The sequence below is a fragment of the Dendrobates tinctorius genome, unplaced genomic scaffold, assembly GCF_039654945.1.
Source record: "Dendrobates tinctorius isolate UK_male_01 unplaced genomic scaffold, ASM3965494v1 ptg000544l, whole genome shotgun sequence".
In the NCBI taxonomy this organism is placed as follows: domain Eukaryota; kingdom Metazoa; phylum Chordata; class Amphibia; order Anura; family Dendrobatidae; genus Dendrobates; species Dendrobates tinctorius.
In genome coordinates, this window is record NW_027362202.1 from 221,196 (window position 1) to 241,871 (window position 20,676).

General features: G+C 48.0%; 1 protein-coding gene across 1 annotated transcript in view; it reads right to left on the reverse strand.

The window, feature by feature from the left end:
- Positions 1-53: 53 nt before the first annotated feature.
- The window catches only part of LOC141078368 (formimidoyltransferase-cyclodeaminase-like), a 30,454-nt gene continuing 9,831 nt past the window's right edge, over positions 54-20,676 (reverse strand). Inside the window, exons 7-14 of the mRNA XM_073565114.1 lie at positions 19,324-19,455; positions 18,155-18,216; positions 17,926-18,052; positions 16,641-16,802; positions 16,481-16,524; positions 4,434-4,572; positions 4,111-4,206; positions 54-169 (exon numbers count right to left, since the gene is read on the reverse strand). Of these exons, the coding sequence (XP_073421215.1) occupies positions 86-169; positions 4,111-4,206; positions 4,434-4,572; positions 16,481-16,524; positions 16,641-16,802; positions 17,926-18,052; positions 18,155-18,216; positions 19,324-19,455 (846 nt within the window). The 3' untranslated portion in view covers positions 54-85. The remainder of the gene's footprint in view (positions 170-4,110; positions 4,207-4,433; positions 4,573-16,480; positions 16,525-16,640; positions 16,803-17,925; positions 18,053-18,154; positions 18,217-19,323; positions 19,456-20,676) is intronic.

Here is a 20,676-nt window from a genome sequence, read left to right on the forward strand (position 1 = left end):
CAATGTATTGAATCTGTTTGCCAAAAAGTTATGTAAAAACAAAGAGTCAAAAGTGGCAGCAAATAAATGTTTATTTAGTTAAATTTCACTCTCGCCCCTCACAAAGCAGCAGCACAGATTCAGCAGACGTGTTTGCCTCGTCCAACAGCTGGAAAATCTTCTTCCGAGTCTATGGGAAAAACAAAAATGTATATCAGTTTTTGTAGACTAGAGCATGCAAAATAAAAAAAAATACCACTTAGGTGGGAATTCATTAAGAGCCCGGTTTCATACACCAGTGTTAATAACGTTAGTGCATCTTTGGGCACCACAAACTGAAGTCTTCACCAAGCACAAGCTAAAAAAATAGATTATTACCAGCTTCTGAAGTAAATTATAGGGAATTGTTCAGGGCTATGCAATTATCTGCAATTTTTATGCCAGAAAACTAATGTAAATACCTTGATGTGCTCCCTACATCGTATGTACCCGAGGGAACATTCTGGAGACAACGTCACTGTGCACAATGAGCAACAGCTTTGAGTTACTGTTACTATTCCATATTGAGGTTCAAAATTCTTTGCTGATCAATTTCAAAACACTTAATGCAGCAGGACTTAATGCTTGAACACATTAGAAGCTGTAGAAGTCTGTATGCATTGAGCTCCCGTAGCGTCAGGGCAGGCTCGCAAACCACCAGAAAGTTTAATAATTGCATCGTGTCTTTCTGGTAGATGCTCCACTGATAATTTTTATGAAGTCATCTCGGATTGAAGGATACATTTTAATCACTCTGCTTCAAATTCCTACATCAGACAGTGAAGCATTTCAAACAAAGCAGTATATAAAAAAAAAAAAAAAAATGCAAGGCTGAAAGAAACTAGTACCAACTAATCTGCACAAAGGATAGCGCGCTAAAAGAAGTAGTACGTGTTTTGTTACCAACTGAAAATGTATTATATCAATACCAAACAGGTAAAAACTGACCCACACCAGGTCAAGCATATAATGCAGTCAGATACAGCCAGGTTATGTATATATACACACACATCCATCTATGGTAGTGCAAGACAATTCACTTAATGTCTATAGTACCAAAAGGCTGCAATTCCTACTGTGTTTGACAAAGTATTTATAAAGTAGTGATGAGCGAGTATACTCGTTGCTCGGGTGACCTCCGAGTATTTTGGCGTGCTCGGAGATTTAGTTTGTCGAAGTAGCTGCATGATTTGTGGCTGCTAGACAGCCTGAATACATGTGGAGATTCCCTAACAAACAGGCATTCCTCACATGTACTCAGGCTGTCTAGCAGCCACAAATCATGCAGCTGTGTTGACACAAACTAAATCACCGAGCACACCAAAATACTCACAGGACACCCGAGCATGCTCGGGAAAGCCCGAACAACGACGCTACTCGCTCATCACTATTTATAAGCACTGCTTTAAGAGGCAATGGTACATTCTCTGTGTATAGACTGTATAACCTGTTTGGCATGAATCATGCATAGATGGTGTCCAAGTAACTGGATTTGCTCATGAGTAGCACAAGTCCAAAACATGTAAATAAGTCTGTGGTAACCAGTCGTTTTGTTGCCACTGAGCGTAAAATACTTGAACCAATATGTAGGTCTGATTAGTACCTCAAAGTGCAATATAGTGGTCCGCGCCACATAACCTCGGTAGGCAGAAAAGTCCAGGAATCAGTCGCAACAAACTAAATTCAGGGAGTCTTCACCCGAAGTAGTGAAGAGCTGTGCGCGAGAGCAGTCGGCGTGCAATGTCAACATGTTGCTCGTGTACGGAGACTTGGAGGGGCCATACTATCCTTTATTTACCAAGTTGTGCTCTATGTGAACTAATCACACCACCAATGGTGTGTATTGCCTCTTGCAGCTTTTAACATTTTCCATTGAAGTTTGGACAAGCACCGGTATCCATATTTTCTCTGTTGTCCAGTTTATGCGGCTCTGATCTCCTTGCTTAAGGAAAGCGTCATTAACAAGCAGACAGCACTTCATTGAGACTGCATAAAACTACGGTTCTCAAAATGGTAATTAATGAAGGAACACGTAACCAGATCGGCCCATCAGCCTCATTCAAAATAACCAGCTCTCCCATGTCTAGAGTTCTTCCAACTAGAGGAGGCTTATTGGCAAGTCTGGTCACTCGGCCCCCTATTTAAGATTCCTCACACAGCTATGCGCTCGTTCAGTCGTTTTAAAAACTTGCATGGCATTGAATAGAGAAAGTCGAACATGTGCAGCCACCTCTCCGGTCATTAATCTAATGACAGCTTCCCTTTAAGCTGGGTTGTTTTATTTTAGGGGCTACAATGCATATTTATTGTTCCGTATCTTCTTGGTGCAACGTGGAGCGGGCAGTAGCCACGGGCTAGGTACTGGACTTCTGTGACTGCCCAGGGCACTACTTGAAAGAGTGGGTCCTGCCTGGGTGTTGGTGCTGTGAGGGCTTTGCACCCGTGCAGGCTCTCTGTAGCCGATTGTGTTGGCCAGCGAGGAACATAGGCTCCAGAGTTCAGTAATTTAGACCAGGGTTCCCCCAACTCCAGTCCTCAAGGCCCACCAACAGATCATGTTTTCAGGATTTCCTTAGGGTCCTGTCACACAATCTCGCTAGTGAGATCGCTGATTTTGTGGGGGGGGGGGGGGGAGGGTAATCAGTGACCGGCCCACCTGACGGTTATCGCTGATTGTGCTCGAGCGGCCTGGGCCGTTTTTTGATCGCTGGTCTCCCGCTGCCTAGCATGCATCGCTGCGTGTGGCAGCGAGAAACCAGCGATCAGCGACGCTGGTTTCTAATGTAAACGTCGGGTATCCAAGAGCCGCGCTGCTCCTGTATATCCGACGTTTACATTAGAAACCAGAGTCGCTGGTCCTGATCGCTGGAGGGGCTGTCTATGTGACAGCTCACCAGTGATCAGCCTAACGATGTCCCAGCGATCCCATCATGTCGGATCGTTGGTGGGATCGCTGGGACATGGTTTAGTTTAACGGGGGCTTTAGTATTGCTCAGGTGATAATTGCTTCACCTGTGCAATATAAAGGGAATCCTGTAAACATGATCTGTTGGTGGGCCTTGAGGACTGGAGTTGGGGAAACCTGATTTAGACTCCCGTTCAAAATCTCAGTCTTTACTGAACAGTAGCTTGGATAGGGTTATGGGTACAGTGTCTTATGAACATTTCCTTCACAGTGAAAATCATTTTCACACAGTGTTCTACGGTAATCAATTCCAGGGCCTGTGAAGGTTTCACCCTACTTCACAGCCTAGCTTATCACTACAGCCCTGATCTGCAAGTCTCTCTACCTGCTCAATGGTCCCACGTACTATTTCTTCCACTACTGGTGCCCTGGATCTGGCTCAGGACCACCCACTAGTCCCACAAACTTAAACCTGTTTGGGTCAGTTAATTTTGGCATTTAGCAAGCTTAGGATTTATGATAAGTCGTCCTGTCCAGAGACCCCCTTAGAGGTGGGAGGACGTTGTCTCGTCTTCAGTCACTTGCAGGTCGCACTACTCCCTAGTCTCCTTTTCTTAGTTCACCCAACAGCACTGCTCAGTCATTTCCTACTCAAACTTGTCGCCATCTGCATAACTACAGGAAGCAATCACTTCCCCCAACACCAATCCTCTCCCACTATGGGTTAGTCCCAAACATTAACTCCAGTCACTATCTATGCTACTTGCCTTAACCTAAGCCTTATCCTATACACTACCAACATGACACATTACATTAAAAAAAAAAAAAAATAAAAATAATGATGACACAATATGTGCAAAAGACACATTACACTATACAGACACACTGGAATTGGCGTCTTCAGGGGTATGAACCCGACAGCCCAGTCGACACCCCCTATATTGGTATACTATATGTATGTAGCTTGATTGGGTTGTATATTGCGCAAATTTTTAATTAGCTTTTGAGTCATCTGAACTATTCCACTAAGCCATTTTCTATGAATCCACACATTATTGCATCTGAATTTTTATAAGCCAAATGCTACACTAATGGGCAATAATTCACAAAAAAAATAATGGGATCCAGTAGTGCCTCAAAATTATGCCCAAACAAATTTGGTGGAAGAAAATGATAGTTTTAATTACCTGACTTTTAAATTCATCATCCTCGATTTCTCGGAGGTTAATGAGAACATTGAAATAAGCTCCAAAGACTCCAGCCTCTAAAGCTTTAGCTGCCACCTAATTAAAGAGAATAAATCCAGTCACAGATGTACCAAAATAAAAGATGAAAATGCAATAAAAAATTAAAAGCACAAAAAAACAAACAAAAAAAAAAAACAACGTGTGGAATATTCTAATAACGTCTCCTCTTCTTGACACAAGAACTAAGGTTTTTATCAGCATTAGCCCAATGCATTGTATGATACTTACACAAAAGTGGAAACTACTACATTTCATGTCAGTACCTGCAAGTCAGATATACATGATATATTGCCGCATTTTGACAGCTCCAACAGTGGCTTCCACAAGGTGCTTATTTTCTCAGCAAGACTTAGGGGCACACCAACGGCCTCCTTAAGGCCATTCTGAAGAGCCTGGAAACGTCTGGAGAAAAAGAATGGATGAGCTTGAGGCCTTTGTTAAATATCCATATTAAAACTCACAGGCACGGAAGCCGGATATGAATAGCTGAAGTACATATAAAACGTTGTTGGCTAGAAAAATCTCTCTCCTACACTAGCCTTATCCCCCCCAATGGCTTTTATTTTATGGTTTACCACTATCCAAATGAAATGCTTAGCTACTTACCAGTAGCGGTGTTTTTCAGGAGCACACGACAGCACCACGAGAGAGGGGGATCCACCCTTCGGGGACAGGAAACCTATAGGCACAAAAAGGGCAGCCCTCTCCCCCGCTTCAGTTGGATTACAGAGCATAAGAGGACCTCCCTGGTTAGTAGCAATATAATATATATATATATATATTTTACACAAACGATGATTAAATACTTTTTACACCCGTGACTAAGATCTAACTTCCGAGGGAAAAATAGGTATTAGACCTACCGCTAATGATGTTTCCAGGAGTCCATCCTGACAGCACCATGGAGGATGTCCTCCTCCTCCTCCTTACAGGGACAGGAAAAGCACACGAGAGGTTAAAAGGTCATGTCCCACCCCCTTTCCCTCAGTGATTTAACAAGTACCACAAGGTGGATGATGCTAGTAACAGTTTAATGAAACAATCATATTACAGCATATGACGACATATAATACAACGTAGTATAACATAACAGGGAGGGAACTACCCGTGCTGTCAGGATGGACTCCTGGAAACATCATTACCGGTAGGTCTAATACCTATTTTCCAGGACGTCCACCTGACAGCACCATGGAGAGTACCAAAGCACCTCCTCAGGGTGGGATTACCGCCTGGAGAACTTTTCTCCCAAATGCGGTCTGCTGACCAGCTAACACATCAAGCTTGTAGTGCTTGCAGAATGTATTAAGGTTGGCCCAGGTTGCTGCTCTACAGATCTGATCAACCGAGGCCCCCACCCGTTCCGCCCATGAGGCCGATACCGCCCTCGTAGAGTGGGCCTTTATGGAATCTGGCAGGCTGGCGCCTTCGGCTTGGTAGGCGTCAGAGATTACTGAGGTAATCCAGCACGCGATGGAGGCCTTAGAGGCCTTTTTCCCCCCTTTATTTTTGCCTCCAAAAAGAATGAACAGGTTTGGGTCGATGCGCCAGCTATTGGTGGCCTCTAGATAGTCTAGAACTGCGCGCCTCACATCCAGCGAGTGAAGACGCCGTTCCTTTTTATTACGGGGATTGTCACAGAACGATGGTAACACTATCTCTTGGTTTAGATTCTTTGCGGAGGCTACCTTTGGGGTAAATGCCGGGTCTAACCTTAGGATTATACGGTCATCTCTTATCTGAAGATATGGGTCCTTAGTGGACAGGGCCTGGATCGCCCCTATTCTTTTGGCCGTGGTAATGGCTACTAAGGCGGCCGTTTTACGAGTGAGAACAGGGATGGTTATTTTCTCGCTGAGGGCGTAGGGTTCCGTACAGAGAAACCTGAGTACCAGGCCCAGGTCCCAAGGCGGGGTGAGCTGCCTAATCGTGGGGCGCAGGCGCTGCGTGGCTCTTATAAATCTGATTATCCAGGGATGTGAGGCTAGCCGGTAGTCGAAGAAGGCGCTCAAGGCTGAAATCTGTACTTTGAGTGCTGTGCTTAAAGCCTTTATTAAAACCTGCCTGCAAAAAATTTAGTATACTAGGGAGGTCGGGGGTGCCCGCCCCGAGATCGGACCTGCCACCTTCCAGACAGAATCTTTTCCATATCTTTTGGTAGATTGCAGATGTCACTGGTTTCCTACTGGCCTGTAGGGTGGATATGACCTGATCCGACAATCCCTTTGCCTTCAGGATGTCCCTCTCAGGATCCAAGCCGATAGGTGGAGTCTTGCTGGGTTTGGGTGGTAGATCGGGCCCTGGTGGATGATGTCCTTCCGCAGGGGTAGCTCGACTGGGTTTCCTACTGCCATGGCCCCTAGAAGAGGGAACCAGCTTCTCTTTGGCCAGTATGGAACGATCAACATCACTCTTGCGTGGTCCTCGCGTATCTTCCTGAGCACTGCCGGTATGAGAGCCAGTGGTGGGAATGCATAAGCGAGGGATTCTCCCCAAGTCTGGCTCAGGGCATCTACACCTTCCGGGTGGTCCGTCGGATTCAGGGAATAGAATCTGGGGACCTTCGAGTTCTTTCGGCTTGCGAAAAGATCTATACTGGGGGTCCCCCAACCCTGACAGAGATGGTCGAAGATCTCTTCGTTCAGTTCCCACTCTGTCGGGTGGATCCGTTGTCTGCTCAAGTAATCTGCTACTTCGTTCTGAGATCCTTCTAGGTGTACTGCGGTCACAGATCGGACTGTTCGCTCCGCCCACGCGAATATCTTTCCCGCTAGGGCCTGTAGTGGTTGATGTCTGGGCCCTCCCTGGTGCTTCAGGAATGCCACTGTCATATTGTCGGATAGTATGCGGACGTGACGATTCTTTACTACCGACTGGTTTCTTCACAACGCTTCCCAGACCGCGAAGAGCTCTCTGAAGTTGGAGGATCTGGTCCTGATGTCTACTGGCCATCTCCCCTGGAAGATCTTCTCTTCTATGTGGGCTCCCCAACCCCACGCGCTGGCGTCTGTGGCGACTACCACATATGGAGAGGGTGTCCATAGTACGCCCACCTGAAGGTTTCTGGACTATGTCCACCACCGAAGGGATTCCCTTACTCTTTCTGGCAGCCTTAAGGGTCTGTCTAGCAATGCCTGACTTCTGTCCCACCTCGCGAGGATCTCTTTCTGTAATGATCTCGAGTGGAATTGGGCCCATCGGACACACTGGATGCAGGCCGTCATGAGGCCCAAGACCTCCATTGCCTCTCTTATGGAGCATTGACGCCTCAACAGGTCTCTGGTTCTGGCTTGAATGGTCCTCTGCTTCTGCTCGGGTAGCCAAGATATTCTGTCGGCTGAGTCTAGAAGGACTCCAAGAAATACTTTCCTGGTCTCTGGCCTGAGGTCCGACTTCTCCCAATTGATCACCCAGCCAAGGAACTCCATTACGGTAATTGCTCAGTTTGTGTCGCGAATGAGCTCTTCTTTGGATCTTGCCACCAGTAGGAAGTCGTCTAGATATGGAATGATCACGATACCCTGATCTCTCAGGTAGGCCACCACTTCTAACACCAGCTTTGTAAAGATTCTGGGAGCTGAGGCCAACCCAAATGGAAGACACTGGAACTGGAAGTGGCAGGTCCAGGCCGGTAAACTAACCGCGAACCTTAGTAGCCTCTGAGATGAGGGATGGATAGGGACCTGGTAGTAAGCCTTTTTTAGGTCTAGGGTACACATGACGGCGTCCCTGTCTATTAAGAGGATTGCGGAACGGATCGATTCCATCCGAAATCTCTTGTACCTGACCCAGGCATTTAGCGGTTTCAGGTTTATGATGGTACGAGCCTCGCCCGATGGCTTTGTGATCGAAAACAGGGAAGAGTAGTGCCCTCTTCCTCTTTCTGTCGGGGGAACTGGTACTATGACCTTTGAGTCTACCATGTCCTGTAGATCTTTCCACATTGCGGAGTTCTCCAGGACAACAGTGGGGGCAATATATCTCTGGGGGGGGGGGGGAGGAGAATAAAGCTCTATGCTGTAGCCTTCCGCGATGGTTCTGAGGACCCATTGATTGTGGGCGACTCGGGACCAGTTTGTTGCGAAGTGGCGAAGTCTCCCCCCAATACCTATGGCGTCATTGCCTCCTTGATCTAGATGTTGACGTGAATGGGGGACCCTTGTTCCTCCGACCTTGGCTGAAGGAGCTCCTATTGGACCTTGCCCGACCCCTGAATTCAGTCTGTCTCCTAGAAAAGGAGCCTCTCCGAAACCCTTATTTTTATCGGACACCAGCTCTAGAATGTTATCTAAGGCTGGCCCGAATACCCTCAGGCCCGAGAAAGGGATGGAGCATAGCTTAGTTTTAGAAGCGTTGTCCCCCGACCAGGATTTAAGCCAGACTGCTCTTCGGGCCGCATTAGAGAGGGAGCCGTTTCTGGCTGCAAACCTTACTGATTCGGCCGACGTATCCGATAGGAACGCCGTGGCCGATTTCATGAGAGGAAGAGACGCTAGGATCTCTGATCTAGGGGTCCTGTTGGTTAGGCGTTCCTCCAACTGCCCCATCCACAAAAACATAGACCTGGCCACCGAGGTGGCTGCTATGTTGGCTCTAATAAGAGCCGCCGACGTCTCCCATGCTCTCTTTAACAAGACGTCCGCCTTCCTATCCATCGGGTCTTGAAGACCTGATGAGTCCTCGAATGGGATGGCCGTTTTTTTGGTAACCTTGGCGACTGGGACATTTTAGGGACTTCCCATGCCCGGGTTTCCTCGGGATCAAAAGGCAGTCTATTTTTAAAGTCTCGGGAGAGTATCAACCGACGTTCTGCCTCCTTCCACTCCTCCTGGACCATCGTTTTGATGTGTTCACTTACGGGGAACACCACCTGTTTCCTGGCCACTAGTCCTCCAAACATCAAGTCCTGTCTGGACTGTGGTTTAGGGACTTCTATTTGCATAGTGTTCCTGACTGCCTGGACCAACTCGTCCGTGTCCTCCAGTCTGAACAGGTACTTCCTGCTCTGATCCTGTCTGTCCCCCAGTATCTCGCCTTCTTCCTCCTGATCTGAGTCCCGGAAGTCAGACTCCTCACTAGGGCTTGCTTCCAACTCTGGGTCTGCCTCCCACCTTGGACGTTTGCGACTCGGCCCTGGGCTGGGGGACTGACGACGTGCGCAGCTGGCTGTAGAGACCCGGACTTCCTCCCTTATCAGCGATCTCATTTCGGCAAGGAGGGATGGCTGTTCCTCGCCTATGACCCTTGAGGTACAGGGTCCGCATAGGGTCTTGTTATAGGTGTCTGGCAGCTTTACCCTGCATACGGGGCAGCGGACTGATTTGGAGGGGGCCTTTGCCGGGTCCTCCACCCCCAAGGGGGATTCTGCCGGGGTTACCTTCTCCTAATACAGAAGGGGCTCTACTTAGATCTGAGTTGTGGGGATGGATGGGGGAGGGTGGTCTGCGCTATGCGCACTTAACACTCCACCTGCTGGAGCGTTTCCTTCCATCCTGGCGCAGTCTGTAGAGCGCTATGGATCTCCGAAGTGTGCGCTGTGGCAGTAGCGCGCTCTGTGGACCTCAGGAGCACGCGCTGAGATTCAAGGCCGGCGTGTGACGTCACCGGATGTGATGCGCGACCTCTCGCGATAGGCCGCCCACTTCCTGCCCGGGCTGACCGCGCGGCTTCTGCCTGCTATGGCGGCCTGTTGGAGCAGTCGCTCCCCTCCCGGCGCCGACATCTTGTCGGCCGCCTGGCCTGCCGCCGCGGGGAGCTGACCCCCGCCTGCTGCAGCAGTCTGCTGTGTCTTTCTGCCACGGGGGCCCGGCCTTCGCCTGATATGGCGGACTGCTGGAGGCCTCGCTCCTGCCTCCCAGGGCCGCCCGCACCATCCTGTCGTCGGTGCCCGTTCGGCCAGCCGCCTACGGGGAGCCGACCATCGCCTCTATGGTGGTCCGTCCTGGAGCCTCCCATAGGGAGGAACGGCTCCCTCCAGGAGCGTCGTCCTGCTCCTGGCCTTTGGGGCAGAGGGACTCCCCCCTCGGAGAGTTTCGGCCCCGGGACCTCTTGACAGGGGAAGGCTTGGACTGGCCGTACGATCCCCTGAACCCCTCCAGTAAGTCTCTCGTGTGTCCCTCCATGCAGGGACAGGAAAAACACTGAGGGAAAGGGGGTGGGACATGACCTTTTAACCTCTCGTGTACTTTTCCTGTCCCTGTAAGGAGGAGGAGGACGTCCTCCATGGTGCTGTCAGGTGGACGTCCTGGAAAATATGTTTTCCTCTTGTGACAGCAGAAAGCCGCAATGACTGAGACCAGGTCGGAGGCAGACTGCTGCAACTCTATCCTGCCTGGAAGGACATTTCAAATAGCTACTGGATCCTTAGCGTCATTAAACCGGGGCTTAAATTTGAGTTCCGAGAAACGACTATCGATCGATTTTGTTCGGACTCCTGTTCGTTCTTCCCTTGTGGAACAACGGGCGTTAGAGTCCGGGAACTTCAGCAGAAGGGTGTCCTGGTGAAAGTTCCAGAGGTTCAGAGAGGTAAAGGTTTTTACTCCCCCCTCTTCTTGGTCAAGAAACCTGATGGTTCCTTCCATACCATCATAAACCTTAAAGGCCTCAATAAATTTATTTTCATACGCACCTTCAAAATGGAATCTGTTAAATCTGCCATAAAGTTACTATTTAACAGATGCTTCATGGTGGTGATAGACCTTAAAGACGCCTATTATCATGTCCCGATACATACAGATCATCAGCGTTTCCTAAGAGTAGCAGTTTCGTTGGGGGGGGGGGGGGGACTTTAAACATCTTCCAATTCAGAGTACTCCCCTTCGGGGTGGCGGTCGCACCATGAGTTTTCACTAAGATAATGGTGAAGGTTATGGCCCATTTACACGAACAGGATATTCTCATGATCCCCCATTTAGATGACCTGTTGATTGTGGGAGACTCAGAGCTAGGCCCTGTGCGGATACTGCCGCGGATCTGCAGCAGAACTGCAGGTGATGTACAGTACCATTAAACACTATGGAAAAAAAGAAAACCCGCTGTGCACATGCTGCGGATTTTTCCGCACGATTTTCGTGCGGAAAAAAGCAACATGTGACTTTGGTGCGGTTTTCCACCTACTCCACTATAGGAATCTGCAGGTGGAAAACCGCACGAAAACCGCAAAAAAACAGGAAGAAATCCGCAGGAGAAATGCAGGTCATTTGACCTGCGGATTTCGTGAATTCTGCACAAAAAAAATGCATGCACAGAATACGCACCGTGTGCACATAGCCTTACATTGCACCGCACAATTACAGAAAGTAGTAGCCAGCCTCCAACACTTGGGATGGATCATTAATTTAAAAAAAATCATGATTGAAACCCATGGAGACGCAGCAGTTCCTTGGTCCGCTAATAGATTCCAGGTTGCAAGAGTGTCGCTTACCGGAAACAAAGGTGGGCAGTATTCAGCGGCAAACACTCAGGGCAATACAGAACCCTTCGGTCACTCTAAGGGGTGCAATGTCATTATTGGGCTCACTCACTTCATGTATACCAGCGGTTCTTTGGGCCTAATACCACACCAGGTCCCTGCAGTGGGATGTATTACACAATACTTGCCAGTTAGGTCACTTAGAGGAAATTTTACTCTGTCCCAAGAGGCGATTCATTCCCTAAGGTGGTGGACTCACAGACCAAACCTGTGTAGAGGGGTCCCTTGGATAAATCAGATCTCCCGAATCATATCCACAGATGCTAGCCCCAGGGGTTGGGGGGCATATATGGGGAGATGTGGATCCAAGGGGTATGGTCACCATAGGAGCAGGACTACACATCTAATATAAAGGAGTTGTTAGCAGTAGAATGGGCCTTAAGTGGCTTCCTTATGTCCCTACAGGGCCGGCATGCCAGGGTTCTCTCAGACAATCAGGTAACTGTGGCTTACGTTAGTCATTAAGGGGGAACGTGCTCCAGGGCTTTAATGGAGGTGGCAAATCATATCTTTCAGATAGCCGAAGTTCTTCTGCTATCCCTTACAGCCCTCCATCTAAAAGGGGAAAAAACAATATTACAACCGACTTCTTAAGCCGCAACAGACTCAGGTAAGGAGAGTGGGTTCTAAACAGGGCCGTCTTCGAACAGATCGTGCACATGTGGGGGTCTCCAGAAATAGACCTGTTCGCCAACAGGAAAGACAGGCAATTGCATCAGTTTTGTTTGCTGGACCCCAGAGAAGACCCGCTTGCAGTAGACTCTCTCCTAATCCCGTGGAACTTTGGTCTGGCTTACGCCTCCCCCCCCCCACCCACTGAATTTAATTCCAATAGTGCTAAGGAAGATCCGGGAAGACAAGGCACTCACGATCCTGATAGTCCCATTCTGGCCCAGGAGGCCATGGTTTAAATTGGCCGAGGAAGATGTCAGTGACCCAGCCATGGATTCTCCCAGATCTCCTGTCCTAGGGTCCAGTATTCCACCCGCACGTATCCAATCTACATTTAGCGGCGTGGAATTTGAGGGGGCACTACTGAGTAGAAAAGGCTTCCCTCAGGAGTTGGTCAACACCCTATTAAAGAGTAGGAAACCTTCCACGACAAATATCTACGTAAAAATTTGGAAAAGATTCTTGTCAGCCTCTGGGGCGGAGATCGAATCCGTATTGGTCAAGTTTTAGAGTTCCTGCAGAAGGGTTTAGAGATGGGTCTGGCTACAAGCACGCTTAGAGTCCAGGTCTCGGCCCTACGGGCATTGTATAACTGTAACCTAGCGAGCAACTACTGGGTATCCAGATTCATAAAGGCAGCGTCTAGATCTAGGCCCATCATTAAAAGGAAACTAGTCCCATGGGATCTGAACTTAGTGTTATCAGCTCTAACAGAAGCCCCGTTTGATCCTATTGATTCTGCCCCTATTAAGGTCCTATCCTTCAAAACTGACCTACTGGTCGCATTGACATCAGCCAGGAGAGTTAGCGATTTGCAGGCTCTCTAGACTCTCCCCGTATACCCAGTTTAAGGAAGATAGTCATTCTAAGACCAGACCCCTTGTATTTGCCTAAGGTCGCCTCAAAGTTCCACAGGCTGCAGGAATAGTCCTTCCCTCCTTCTGCCCAGACCCTACTAGCCAGTCAGAGAGAACTTCACTCTTTAGACATAAATAGATGTCTCCTTGCTTACATTAGGGCCACAGACCCCTGGAAGAAGGACAAATCCCTATTAGTTTCCTTTCAGGGCGTTAGGAAAGGGCTTAGGGTATCCAAAAACACTTTAGCCAGGTGGATTAGGGAGGCAATTTCTCTAGCTTATACGGCAGGTGGTGCAGAAGCTCCGGAAGGCGTAAGAGCACACTCCACTTGGGCTGTGGCGACATCATGGGCGGAGTGCTCAGAAGTATCCATTGAGGACATTTGTAAGGCAGCTAACTGGTCATCTACATTCACGTTCTTTAAACACTATAGATTGGATTTAGTCGACTCCTCCGATCTCACACTTGGGAGAAAGGTGCTTGAGGCTGCTATCCCTCCCTAGGCTCTTTACATCTCTGTAATTCTCTCGTGGTGCTTTCGTGGCGACTAAATAAATGCTTAGCTACTAACCGGTAGCGGTGTTTTTCAGGAGCACACGACAGCACCTTTCTAATCCCTCCCTTTCTCAGTTTTCTTTCTCAAGTATGGATCAGCACCTATCCTCTACCTTTCCTCCTGCCGGTATTGTCCCTCGATCTCTGTTTGACCTTCTCCTGTCAAACCACCTTCTTCTATAATCTCACCTGTAAAAGGGTCTTCCTAAGTAGGGGAACCGTTTTTTTGTTTTTTTTTACAGTCGCCCACCTTCTCCAAGAGCTCGTCTAGTACCGAGCCAAACAGGTGTTCCCTTCACAAGGGATGTTGCACAATTTCGACCTGGCCTGCATATTCCCTGGCCAACACTTCAGCCATAAGGCCCTGCGGGCGACATTAGGCAAAGTTGCTGATCTGGCAGCAAGCCTTACAGAGTCTGCTGATGCATCCGAGAGGAATGATGCCACCTCCTGAATCATAGGGATAGAGGATAGAATTTCTTCCCTAGGGGCCTTGTCCCTGAGCTGTTCCTCTAGGCGGTCTAGCCACACCATCATAGACCGGGCTGTACATGTGGCTACAATAGCTGGCCTAAGATCTTGCTGAAGTTTCCCACGACCCTTTTAGGAACACGTCAGCCCTTCTGTCTAGTGGATCTTTCAGACTCCCCAAATCCTCGATTGGCAGAGTGGTTTTTTTGCAGGCCTTGGCTACCGCCGCATCCAGCTTTGGTGCTTTATCCCATGCGGCTGATGCTGACTCCTCAAATGGGTATTTCCACTTAAATGCTGACGGCAAGGAACCCTTCCTTTCTGTTTTCTTCCACTCCCAAGAAATCAGGAAATTTATTTTGTCAATAACTGGGAAGGACCTACGCGATTTCCTATCCAGTCCTTTAAACATAAGATCCTGAATGGAACTTTCTGCCTGGGGCTCCTCGAGCCCCATAGTGGTGTTGACTGCTTTTACTAGCCAGTTAATCTGGTCCGGCGGAAAACAAGGACGACCAGCTCGTCTCTGAGGATGACGAGAATGAAGGGCATGAATCCGATAACAGCTCTCCTGAATCGCTCCCTGAGTCTGAACACTGGAGCCCGGGTCCCACTTCTCTAACCCGTCCTTCCCGTGGTCAGGCTCTGACTGAACCCTTAATCTCCTGTCTAACCAACTCTCTCAGGGTGGTGGACAGGTCTGGGGTTTCTTCTGCTATTAGGTTCTGGATGCAGGGTCTGCAAAGTTTCTTCCCATGGCCATCAGGGAGAGGAACGCCACACTCCCTGTGTTTGGTTTTAGCAGAACTTTTGTCCCTGCTTAATTTGGAGAGGGGGAACATAAGGGGAAGTGTGTGTGTGTGTTGATGTGTCTCTGTGGCCTGAGGACCTGCCGGACTTATCCTTCTCCTTGTGGGCACTTTTAGCTTCTGCAGGGCGGCTACTGCCACTAGACCACTGCTGAGAAGCTGAGGCCGATCCAATGATGCCGCTGATGCATGCTCTGAGGAATCCATTTTGCGTAATGGCATTGAAGCCTCTAGGCGCCTACGCAGCCTCCTTACATAGGCCGGCCTCACCCAATGGTACCTGCCCCCAGTGGGGCCAGTAGGCGGATCCGGGTGGCCTGCCCGGTACTATGCGCATAGGGGATTTAACCATATCCCCCGCCCCCCCCACGGCGCCCATCCGTGGGTTTCAGTGCCTCCCCCTGTCCACTGACACTATGCAGCACGGCATCCCGGAGGCCTGCGTCGCCGGCCCCACCACACGTGCCCGGCCGCGTCATCAGGGACTGCCTTTTCCGACATGTCACGGCCGCCGCGCGACGGTGACACGCCGAGGCCGCCGGCTCCCAGACGGAGAAGCATCGCCCCGGACGCCGCCTGGAGGCCCCACCAGGAGAAGGGAGGCTCCCACGCGTGTACTTACCTGTACACATGGCGATGGGCCCCCTAAAGACAACTTTCCCCCAGGAGGGCGCCTTCGTGCTGCTGCCTCACGGACAGTCCCCCTGTCGTGGGCACTTCCAGAAGACCGGGGAGCCGTCACAGGGGCCCTCCCGCTGCTAGACCCGACCCCACGGCCCTGGGATCCTTACATAAAGTGACGAGGTATATGCCGAGGTTCAGGAAACCAACTGAAGCGGGGGGAGAGGGCAGCCTTTTTGTGCCTATAGGTTTCCTGTCCCCGAAGGGCAGATCCCCTCTCGTGGTGGTGTTGTGGCGACTGAATAAAATAAAGTAACAAAAAACGCTAATGAGAGCCGCCAACTTTTTTTTTTTTATAAAAAACACACAGTTGTTCAGTCTGGGGCTACACAGTGAAAGTTGCTGCCATACAATCCATGTCAAAGAAAAAATTTGCAGCTTGAAAGCAAAATTGTTACCATGATTCTGTCTCAGAGCTGAAAAAAAAAAAAAAAAAAAAACCTAATTGCAAAGCATGAGACGATATGAGAACGCAACTCGATTGACTGACGATCACTGTGTAGTTCTAGACATGTCAAATACCACATTGCTTTTTTTATTTTACAGCCTGGAAGAACAGGTCACAAAAACTGAAATTTCTGCAAATGAATGTCCAAAAATGCACCGAAGAGGTAGTTTGGGCCAAAATCTGAAAATACAAAGCTTAACACACCCAAGAAAGGACCCAACACAGGAGATAATGGGTCTCAAAAGTATATATGTTACTATTTTGTGCACCCCCGGTTATTAACCCTATACTATGAGGTCAATACAGAGACAGGTTGTGCGCTACAGTAGTAATCATTTATACTTACTTCTGTTGTTGTTCTTCCGTGTCTTTGGGAAGCTTTAGTGCAGCCTGCAGAGGGGGGACACCAAATGGAAATTAGAGTGTAAGAGAAGATCAGACTTAATGGCGTTAGGAATTGGAGTTCAAACAGAGCTAGAGTCAAAATACATTTAAAAATAAATTACCATATAGCTTCCAAATGCATTGGAGTCTGAGTCTACGAGAGCCAGCAACTGATCGACTGCATGATGAAAAGAGGGAATCAACTCTCTCATCGCTCCATCCAAAGATTCAAATTGACGTTTTCCGTAAGTCATCTGCCCCACCATACATCCTAGTGCCGCTCCCTACAATGAGAATGTGACCCAAACTGCAATATTGCAATCATCCAGCAAACTGGAAAGTGTGATTTCATTAAAAAGGGGTGATCGCCTCTCAAACATGTTGCAATTGGTTATTGTTATTATCAAGCAACTTTGCAATTTACCCCTTAGTTAAACGCCTCAAAAAGGAAGCACTTTAATTCTATTGTGTAGAAGACATTGCCACAGAGGTGCAAACCCCCCGAGAAGACGTGCCAGATTCATTACGTTACGTATGCCACTTAATGATTTTGGCGCATTGTACACCTGCAGTTTCTGCTGTGGTGTACAGTACCATTATTCCCTATGGGTATTAAAAACCGCTGTGCAGACACTGCAGAATTTTCCACATGGATTTTGCTGCGGTTTCAAATCCGCAGAAAGAGTTGCATGTCAATTCTTTCTGCGGATTCCGCAGCGGTTTACCATCTCCTCCATTGTGGAGATCATAAACCGCAGGGCAAAACTGCAGGTTAATCAGAAGGTCTTTTGACCTGTGGATTTTGCAGAATCCGCAGCAGATTCCACAGCATGTGCACACAGCCCAAGAGTGGGATCATGCAGTACATAGCGATGGCCACTACACCGTTGATGGAACCGAGCTATTCAGCTACAATACTGCCAACATCCGGCTGCCACTGACACCTAGAAAAGCTGAACAGTGGGGGGGGGGGGGGGGGTCCAGCCCATCACCGGTCGGATATCGATCACTTATCCAGGAGGGCCACATGCACACGTTCAGCATTTTACATCCGGGTTTGTAAACCAAAAATCAGGAGTGGGGCAATCAGAGAAAAGTCTAATAGAAAAACATCACCACTTCTGCATTTATCACCTACTCTCCAAATACTGAATGTGGCCTTAGGATAGGTCATCAATATAAAAAGTGGTGGAGTAGGCTTTTAAACAAAGTTTGTAAAATTGGAATTGGTGTTTATGTTGTATTTGGAAAAATTTCAATAAGAAGATTACCTAATTAAAAAAAAATAAGTTTGTAAAGTGCCTAACCGACACACTGGTTGTGTGTTTCGCTTTAGGCCTACACAATAATTGAGTTCAAACAAATTGCATAATCCAAAATGTTCCTACCCCTGCTCACTGTTCTTACCATAGCCGACACAGCAGCAGACACAGAGCCACCTCCGGGGGTGGCCGTCCGCGCCCCCACACTGTGCACAAACCCTTTCAATGTCTGTGTGATAAGTGATCCAGACAAGTCATCTTGAACAAAATACCTGCAATACATAATGTGTATTCATTATCAATTACAGGCAAGAAGTTTGAGGGAAAAGAGGCAGAATAACAGTGAGTAGAAGAGAAGAGCAAGGTCGACTTACTCTATTATTCTTTTCTGAGGTTCAAAAGGAGCCAATGAGTCAAGTCCAAGTCTGTTAATAACCTTGAAAAGCAGGAAACTTATAAAAAACACAGTTCAGTATATAATACAAATCTGTTGGGTTTTCATTCTAAAATATTCAATACATTTTCCACTATTTTATAGGGAATCTGTCGACAGGTATTCGCTACCCCATTTGAAAGCATGATGCAGGGAGAGAGACCCCGATTCCAGCGATTAGTCACTTTACGGAGTACAGCCGTTGTGATAAAAGTTCTCTCTGTTGTAGATGTACCACCACACATCTTCGTGACATCACTGAAAAATCAGGCAAAACACAAGCCGCGGAGACACCATCACATGTTTCTCAACACAAGCAATGACTAGCCAGGTCTTTCCCCGGGAAGGAACAACCACGGGAAGGGCAGTCTCCAATGAAGGAAACCACCTATGCCAAAACATGGTCTCCGCGGCTTGTGTTTTGCATGTTTTTGCATAATTCCCATAAGGGATGGGGGCATTGCTCTAGAATCACTGCGTTGAGAAACATGTGATGGTGTCTCCGCAGTGTTGGATATTGATCTCCATGAGTTTATTCATCCTCGTTTTTCACAGTCTTTTACTAGGCATTGCTCCTACTAGTCAGTTTCCTACTCCACACTGATGAGGGGCAATACCCAGAAACAGCTGTCTGTGGATGGATACCATGTTTTGGCATAGGTGGTTTCCTTCATTGGAGACTGCCCTTCCCGTGGTTGTTCCTTCCCAGGGAAAGACCTGGCTAGTCATTGCTTGCGTTGAGAAACATGTGATGGTGTCTCCGCAGCTTGTGTTTTGCATGTTTTTGCATAATTCCCATAAGGGATGGGGGCATTGCTCTAGAATCACTGCGTTGAGAAACATGTGATGGCGTCTCTGCAGTGTTGGATGTTGATCTCCATGAGTTCATTCATCCTCATTTTTTCACCTCACTGAAATCAGGGTCTCAGCACCTTCCTGCTGACAGATTCCATTTAAATTATGCATAAAATCAAGATGTACAACAAAATGAAATGTATGATTAGCGCATTGTATAATCTGTCCTAGAAAAGCCACAATACGGGAATGATAGTTGTCGGAACAGCAGCTTATGAATAACTGGTTCTACATTGAAGGAAGGCAAAAGATTACCAGTCGGATTTTGTGTTGTTCTTCTAATATAAACAAGTTCTCTTCTTTGATATAATATTCTGCAGACGTCAACAAGGCTTGAAGGGGCACTAAACCCACCAACTGCGAGCCGAGAATCGGAAGACTTAGCGCCTAAAACAAGGCAAAAGTAGTTTAGCTACACAAAAAAAAAAAAAAAAAAAAAAAAAAAGACGGATTACTTACCGGTAATACTCTTTTGTAGAGTCCACGACAGCACCCACAGAGAGGGGATCCACCCCCGGAACAGGAAACCTACAGAGATAAATGGGGCGGTCCCCCTCGCTCCCTCAGTTTGTGTTACCGAGAACAACGGAGGAACCGCCATACATGTTTTAGTCAATTTGTTTGGGCGATTCATCTATCTTACCCCTACATCGTTTATGTTCGCCAAGCTTAACCACGTATTAAATTCTAATTACAGTCTCCGCCACCAAGGAGACCCATGTGAAACAAAAATTTTACGGGAGGGAAGTGAGCGGGTGCTGTCGTGGACTCTACAAAAGAGTATTACCGGTAAGTAATCCGGTTTTTCCTCTTCGCCACGACAGCACCCACTGAGAGATTTCCAGAGATCATCACCTGGGAGGGCACACCGTGTTAAGGACTGATCTACCGAAAGACAAATCCTCGGTAGAGGATAAATCTAGTCTATAGTGACTATAAAAGGTAGATGGAGAAGACCAGGTTGCAGCCTTACATATTTGTTCAATTGGGACGTTTGCCCTCTCGGCCCAGGAGGACGATATGGCTCTAGTAGAGTGCGCCTTAATCCCCAGCGGAGGTTCTAACCTTTAGCCAAATATGCCATTGTGATCGCATCTCTAATCCACCTGGATAGTGTGCCTGTTGTAACTCCAGACCCCTTTCTGTTGCCCTGGAAGGAGACAAAAAGAGACCTACTCTGCCTCCAGGGACTGGTCCTATCAAGGTAGGCTAGCACAGCTCTTCTCACATCTAAGGTGTGATATTTCACCTCGTCCTGGTTTGACGGGTTTTCGTAGAAGGAAGGTAGGCATATCTCCTGAGACCTAAGAAATTTAGTTACCCGTTTGGGAAGGTAGGACGGATCTGTCTGTCTCGTGTTATTGACAAGAACGGAGGGTCTATTGAGAGAGCATGAAGATCACCTACTCTTCTAGCTGATACTAAAGCCACTAGTGTAGCAGTTTTCAATGAAAGGCACTTCACTGATGCTGAATCTATGGGTTCAAACGGGGCCTGAGTAAAGGCATCCAAGACCAGAGTAAGGTCCCATGCAGGAAGCCGAGGAATATGCACCGGTTCTGATCGTTGACAGGCTGAAACAAAACGGGTCACCCATCTATTTGCTGC